The sequence below is a fragment of the Solanum stenotomum genome, chromosome 11 (assembly GCF_019186545.1).
Source record: "Solanum stenotomum isolate F172 chromosome 11, ASM1918654v1, whole genome shotgun sequence".
NCBI classification, from domain to species: domain Eukaryota; kingdom Viridiplantae; phylum Streptophyta; class Magnoliopsida; order Solanales; family Solanaceae; genus Solanum; species Solanum stenotomum.
In genome coordinates, this window is record NC_064292.1 from 48,303,084 (window position 1) to 48,309,920 (window position 6,837).

Consider the following 6,837-nt stretch of genomic DNA (forward strand, 5'->3'; position numbering starts at 1 on the left):
AAATTACTGAACCTAACTTTTCAATACCATATCATGCCCACCCTAGCTAACATCATAGAAATAGCTTTATTTCTTAATCAAACCTTAAAGCAAGTGATACGTTCTGATTCAGAACCGCCTAACCATCCAAATGTAGGATATAGCCACACACCTGCCTCATCAACATGTTAGTATGGGCCGTAATACCAAACACTTGTTAAGATCAAATATTTATTATCGTGCTAGAACCTACAATAATTTTATTTTTTAACTAAATTTCTCAAGCAAGCGTCATGTTAAACCATGACACCGACCTTAACTATCCCTCGCCCATCACCTATGCCTCACCATAACAAAACTCATGGTTTCGATGCCAATATATATAGTCTCATAGGCAAACAAAGGGAACAAAACCATCAAAAGGAGATCATAGACAACTTCATAAAGAAAATTTATTTCTTGGTCATCACTTTGCTCATCAATGATAAATATAAAATAAATTAATTGATGGATCTAAGTAGGACCACGTAGATATCATTCAAGTTAGAAATTAAAAAACTCAATTATAGTCACTATTCCTCTAATTTTTTATACCAAAAAAATTCAACTCTGTTTTAATTCTTCTTTGAAATAAATACCAGCACGTTTCACCATCATCTCAAACACAAATAAAATTGTTATAAGTTTTGTAAAATGGAATTTGAGCAACACATAAACAGAAGAGACCAAAACATGAAGAAGTACAATAATCTTAAAACTACTTCACATGAAGATCACTTTGGTATAAGAGTTGATAATTCATTTCATTCAAGAGAAAATGGTATTTCTAAGAGTGATTCTCCTGAAAAGAAACTTTCATGGTTACGTTCTCAGGTTATTGGTGCAAATGTTGATTTCGAGACGCCATTTGGAAGACGTAGGATGACTTATGCTGATCATACTGCATCTGGAAGATGTCTTCATTATATCGAAAACTATATCATTAATAATGTCCTTCCTTTCTATGGTATATGTTCGTTTACCTTAATTTTATAGTAGTAACTACATAGTACTGCTTCATCCTTAACCAGAGGGAAAAGATAATAATAACGACTATTGTATTATTTTGTGCAGGTAATAGTCATACTAGTGATAGTTATGTGGGATATCAAACAACAAAAATAGTGCATGAAGCAGCAGCTTATGTGAAGAAATGCTTAGGTGGAGGAGAAGAAGATGTAATTATTTTTTGTGGTTCTGGTTCTACTGCTGCTATTAAAAGGCTACAAGAAGTTATGGGGATTTCAGTCTCTTCTATACTAAGAGAAAAAGTACTCACAAGATGCTTTCGTAACAAAACTAAAGAGAGATGGGTTGTGTTTGTTGGACCTTATGAACATCACTCTAACATTCTTTCATGGAGACAGAGTTTAGCTGAAGTTGTGGAGATTGGATTGGACGAAAAAGGGCTAGTAGACATGGAAGCCTTGAGGGATCAGCTTGAGTTCTATAAGTCTACGAATAGACCATTGTTAGGTTCATTTTCAGCTTGTAGTAATGTTACTGGGACTTATTCTGATACAAGAGCCATCGCTCGTCTACTTCACAAAAACGGAGCCTTTGCTTGCTTTGACTTTGCAGCAAGGTATGCTATAAGAATTGTTATATTATGTCATGTCACGAAAAGATGACTAATTTTGGGTGTTATGTTATAGTGCTCCATACGCGAAAATAGAGATGCGATCAGGAGAGATAGATGGATATGATGCTGTTTTTATTAGTCCTCATAAGTTTCTTGGAGGTCCAGGCACACCTGGAATTCTTCTAATCAACAAAGCACTCTATAGATTGGGGACTTCACCTCCATCTACTTGTGGAGGTGGTACTGTTGATTTTGTCAACCCCTACAATGAAAAGGTATGTATATACTAATTAAGTTGTGCGGACTCTTCATCTTTTGTTTAGCTCTCATGATAATTCTGAAGCTAAAAGAATCTTGATATACAATAAAATTAACAGGACACACTTTATGTGGAGAATATTGAAGAAAGGGAGGATGCAGGAACACCACCAATCATTCAGAAAGTGAGAACAGCACTTGCATTTTGGGTGAAAGAGTTCATAAGTCACAAAGTAATTGAAAGAATGGAACACACCTACATTGAACTTGCACTACAAAGGCTTCTCCCAAATCCTAACATATGGATTTTAGGAAATGTAACAGCCAAGAGACAAGCTGTGCTTTCTTTTCTCATATATACCACAACTTACTCTTCATCAAATGATAGCAATGGTGAGGAAAGCGCGTTTTACTTATGGGAAGAAACAGGAAAATACAGAAGAGATAAACCTCTTCATGGTCCTTTTGTCGCTAAGCTGCTTAATGACCTGTTTGGTATTCAGGCTAGAGGTGGATGTGCTTGTGCAGGACCCTATGGACATAGTTTGCTCAATGTTGATGAACCTCATTCTCTTGCTTTTAGAGATGCAATTCAAATGGTGAGTTTGATTCACTAAGCTTTTGACATTCCATTTCTTGATGTGCCATATATGGTAAAATGTCTTTCGGGTGCAAATATTTCGCTAACAAGTTTATGCTAAACTGATCATAAAACAGCTCCCTCAAGAACTTGTCCTGTTCACAATGTTCCTCAAGAAATGGTACTGTTACATCATTTTACATAAGTTATCTTTGAATTGACAGGGTTATAGTGGAGTTAAGCCGGGATGGACAAGGGTCAGCTTCCCCTATTACATGTCCAAGGAAGAATTTGTGTTCATTCTAGCAGCAATAGAATTCATATCCATTTATGGACAAAGGTTCCTCCCTTTGTATCATTTCAATTGGAGGAGTGGCGCGTGGATTTTCAAGAAAAAAGCTTTCAATTGCAACTTTTGCTGTTCACAAATGACGAACATATTGAATATAAGTTGCCATAACACTAAAGAAAACAACCATGGTGGAGGTCTTGTTTACAAGTATGTAAAGTACATTGAGACAGCCAAGCGTATCGCTAATCTCCTTCCCAAGTTCCCACCTCAACGACCGATACCTGAAGAAATAGACCCCAATCTTGTACCCTTTAGAGTCTGAAGAGCATTAGCTTGCTCTGATCCTTATCAATATGATCATACACTTGGCCAATGCCTGGTTGGTAAATTCAAAGTTGACATGTAATAAACTAAAAGTAGAAGAAAAACAATATTGAACATGATATACTTGTAAAGGAAACTCAATATACTGGTTCTCAACATCTCATCATATGAGTTATATATTGGTTTATCACAGCTTTAACAATGTGTTACAGATCAACAGACTATATTTGGTCTTCAATCAAATCAAATTTTGTTCGTAGCCTTGGGTTATACACTTTTTCTTAAGGCAGAGGTTTTTCTCCTTGATAGTCAAAAAATGAACATTATGTTAAAAGTCAATAACTGGACAGCACTCCATGAGAGGTGACAGATATCCCGCGGAATTAGTTGAGTTGCGTGAAAACTAATCAGGACAACATGGTTATCAAAAAAAATACAACTTGATATTGTTTCAACTGGCTATGTTGCATTCGGTGATCAAACCTTTTGCATACTTGCTCATTTCATCCAAAACCTTTGTACATAGAGCTAGAACTTCCCATGCCAATTAAATTTGATCCGTTAAATTTGTTGCTCGTTGTATCTCATGATAAGAAATCAATTGATATGTCCTGATCTCTGGAACCTTTTCAACGTCTTCAAACTATCCTTTCTTCTTTTGTTTCATTATCCAAGTTGAGACAAACAAGAATATCAGAAAGAATGAAGTAACCATCGGAGTAACAATATTTAGCATACACTCCTTAAACTTCTCAAGTTTGGAAGCATTTGTTATGAACAATGAAATTTCCCCTTCGAGCTGATTGACTCCCAAGTAAAGTCCTTCAAGCAAGAATAGAACCTAATAATCGATTACTTCATTATATAGCACCATGAAAACAGGATCCAGCCAATTTTGACCCGTCTGTTTATTAAGTCAGTGCAATTTATCAAGTTGATATGGTCCCTTAACATGTCTAGGGAGTTGCTGAAAATTGTCGAATTGTCAAGTTTCTGAAGCTAGTGTAGCCAAACAGTCTGTTAATTAGACTGTTACGTAATACGTAGTATCCTTCTTGATCAACAACAAATGAGAAATGAGAGAGTAAAACACGTATCGATCAACAACAAATGAGAAATCAAAAAATACTTAGTTAATGTTTATCTTAAAGAAAATACAAATACATACTGAACAAGTAAAACAAAACAAGGGGAATACTACTTTTAAGTTATTACATATCAAACGATCGAATTTGCCCAACAAGACATTGGACAAAGTTTATTTCCATATACATATTTTTATCAAACTCTAAAGGACACAAGATTAGTGTCTAGTTCTTCAGGTATTGGCCTTTGATGTGGGAACTTAGGAAGGAGGCTAGCAATGCGCTTGGCTGTCTCAAGATACTTTACATACTTATAAATAATGCCTTGTTTGTTAGTATTGGTGCATGATCCTTCTTTTGTGTTATCATGGCAAGTATTACCACCACCTAAGTTCAACTCCTTCATCATTGGTGAGCCACAAAAGTTGCAATTATGATCCCTTCCTCCCATAAGAGCCTCCTTCAAAGCTTTCTTCTTGAAAGTCCAAGCACCACTCTTCCAATTGAAATTGTACAAAGGAAGGAACCTTTGTCCATAAATGGATATGAATTCTAATGCTGCTAGAATGAACTCAAATTCTTCCTTGGACATGTAGTAGGGAAAGCTTATCCTTGTCCATCCGGGCTTCACTCCAGTATAACCCTATCATGTCAAAAACAACTATCAGATCACCTAAAAGATAATTATATACTACATAAAGGTAAATCCTTTATTTATTGAAACTCACCATTTCAATTGCATCTTTGAAGGCAAGAGAATGAGGTTCATCAACCTTAAGCAAGGTATGTCCATAGGGTCCTGCACAAGCACACCCTCCTCTAGCTTGAATACCAAAGAGGTCATTAAGAAGCTTAGCCACAAAAGGGCCATGAAGAGGTTTATCTTTCTTGTTCCCTGTCTCTCTCCATAAGTAAAGCTCATTGTCTCCACCATTGCCATCACTTGATGAAGAGTAAGTTGTAGTATAAATGAGAAAAGAAAGCACAGCTTGTCTCTTGGCTGTTACATTTCCTAAAATCCATATGTTAGGATTTGGGAGAAGCCTTTGTAGTGCAAGTTCAATGTAGGTGTGTTCCATTCTTTCAATAACTTTATGACTTATGAACTCTTTCACCCAAAATGCAAGTGCTGTTCTCACTTTCTGAATGATTGGTGGTGTTCCTGCATCTTCCCTTTCTTCAATATTCTCCACATAGAGTGTGTCCTGGTAATTGTATTGTATATCAAAGAGTCTTTTTTAGCTTCAGAATTATCATGACAGCAAAGCAGAAGATTAAAAAAAATTGAACACACAAGGATAGAAACTTTACATAAACAGTTGAATTTCTCTACTACAGCTTAATTTCTTCTCCAATATTTATTTAAATATGATGTATTTATCCTTTCGATAGTCTATTGGAAACAACATCTCTGTTTTGCAAAGATAAGGGTAAGGTCTCGTATATCATACTCTTCTCAGGGTCCATTTGTGGGACTACACTGTGTATGTTGTTGTATGATGTATTTATCCTTTAAATAACTAGACTGGTAATGGAAGAAGAGAGCATGCACTTATAATTCAATTTACAGTTGGTTGTTGGAATGTCATACCATGGTGCCCACTAAATCTAAAAGTCAAATAAAAAAAAATTACTTTATTCAAGTACAAGAATTTTGCCTGTCTGAAATTCTTTGTTTGACTTATTTAGTCTGCTTATCAACTATCCCAAATATGTTTTTGTTTTTTAAGAAGGAAAATGACAAGAACCCCAATAAATGACAGTCAAATTCATCCATCATACTCTTTGTACTAATTGTGCAAACTACAATATTTCACAATTGACACAAATAAAATAAGGTGAAAAGGACATCAAGATCAATAAGAATGAAAAGGACAACACAAAAACTTTCATCATATAATAAGGTTAAACTATACCAAATATCTAAAATTTAAATTTAAAATTCTTACCTTTTCATTGTAGGGGTTGACAAAATCAACAGTACCACCACCACAAGTAGATGGAGGTGAAGTCCCCAATCTATAGAGTGCTTTGTTGATTAGAAGAATTCCAGGTGTGCCTGGACCTCCAAGAAACTTATGAGGACTAATAAAAACAGCATCATATCCATCTATCTCTCCTGATCTCATCTCTATTTTCGCGTATGGAGCGCTACAACATCACAACATGTGAAAAATTAGTTCTCTTATAAGTACTGTCAGACAGACTGTCAGTATATAGAAGTTAAACTCAATTATAGGCATACCTTGCTGCGAAGTCAAAGCAAGCAAAAGCTCCATTTTTATGAAGTAGACGAGCGATGGCTCTCGTATCAGAATAAGTCCCAGTAACATTACTACAAGCTGAGAATGAACCCAACAATGGTCTATTCGTAGACTTATAGAACTCAAGCTGATCCCTCAAGGCTTCCATGTCTACTAGCCCGTTTTCGTCCAATCCAATCTCCACAACCTCAGCTAAACTCTGTCTCCATGAAAGAATGTTGGAGTGATGTTCATAAGGTCCAACAAAAACAACCCATCTCTCTTTGGTTTCGTTACGAAAGCATTTTGCGAGTACTTTTTCTCTTAGTATAGAAGAGACTGAAATCCCCATAACTTCTTGTAGCCTTTTAATAGCAGCAGTAGAACCAGAACCACAAAACATAATGGCATCTTCTTCTCCTCCACCTAAGCATTTCTTCACATAAGCAGCTGCT

The 6,837-nt window shown here is 35.8% G+C and overlaps 2 protein-coding genes across 3 annotated transcripts in view; one reads left to right on the plus strand and one right to left on the minus strand.

Moving 5' to 3' along the window:
• The first annotated feature begins 672 nt into the window (after positions 1 to 672).
• LOC125845333 (uncharacterized) lies at positions 673 to 3,183 on the plus strand. Its single transcript, XM_049524818.1, has 5 exons — positions 673 to 985; positions 1,093 to 1,603; positions 1,674 to 1,875; positions 1,978 to 2,457; positions 2,663 to 3,183. Exons 1-5 carry the CDS (start codon positions 673 to 675, stop codon positions 3,050 to 3,052), a joined length of 1,896 nt encoding a protein of 631 aa, XP_049380775.1. The 3' UTR covers positions 3,053 to 3,183.
• Positions 3,184 to 4,232: 1,049 nt separating this feature from the next.
• LOC125845330 (uncharacterized) overlaps positions 4,233 to 6,837 on the minus strand; it is a 3,963-nt gene continuing 1,358 nt past the window's right edge. The window contains exons 3-6 of one of the 2 annotated variants that reach the window (XM_049524816.1): positions 6,385 to 6,590; positions 6,089 to 6,290; positions 4,868 to 5,344; positions 4,272 to 4,782 (exon numbers count right to left, since the gene is read on the minus strand). In XM_049524816.1, the coding sequence (XP_049380773.1) occupies positions 4,336 to 4,782; positions 4,868 to 5,344; positions 6,089 to 6,290; positions 6,385 to 6,590 (1,332 nt within the window). In that variant the 3' untranslated portion in view covers positions 4,272 to 4,335. Of the gene's footprint in view, positions 4,783 to 4,867; positions 5,345 to 6,088; positions 6,291 to 6,384; positions 6,591 to 6,837 lie in introns of both variants that reach the window. The other variant, XM_049524817.1, reaches the window with a different exon arrangement.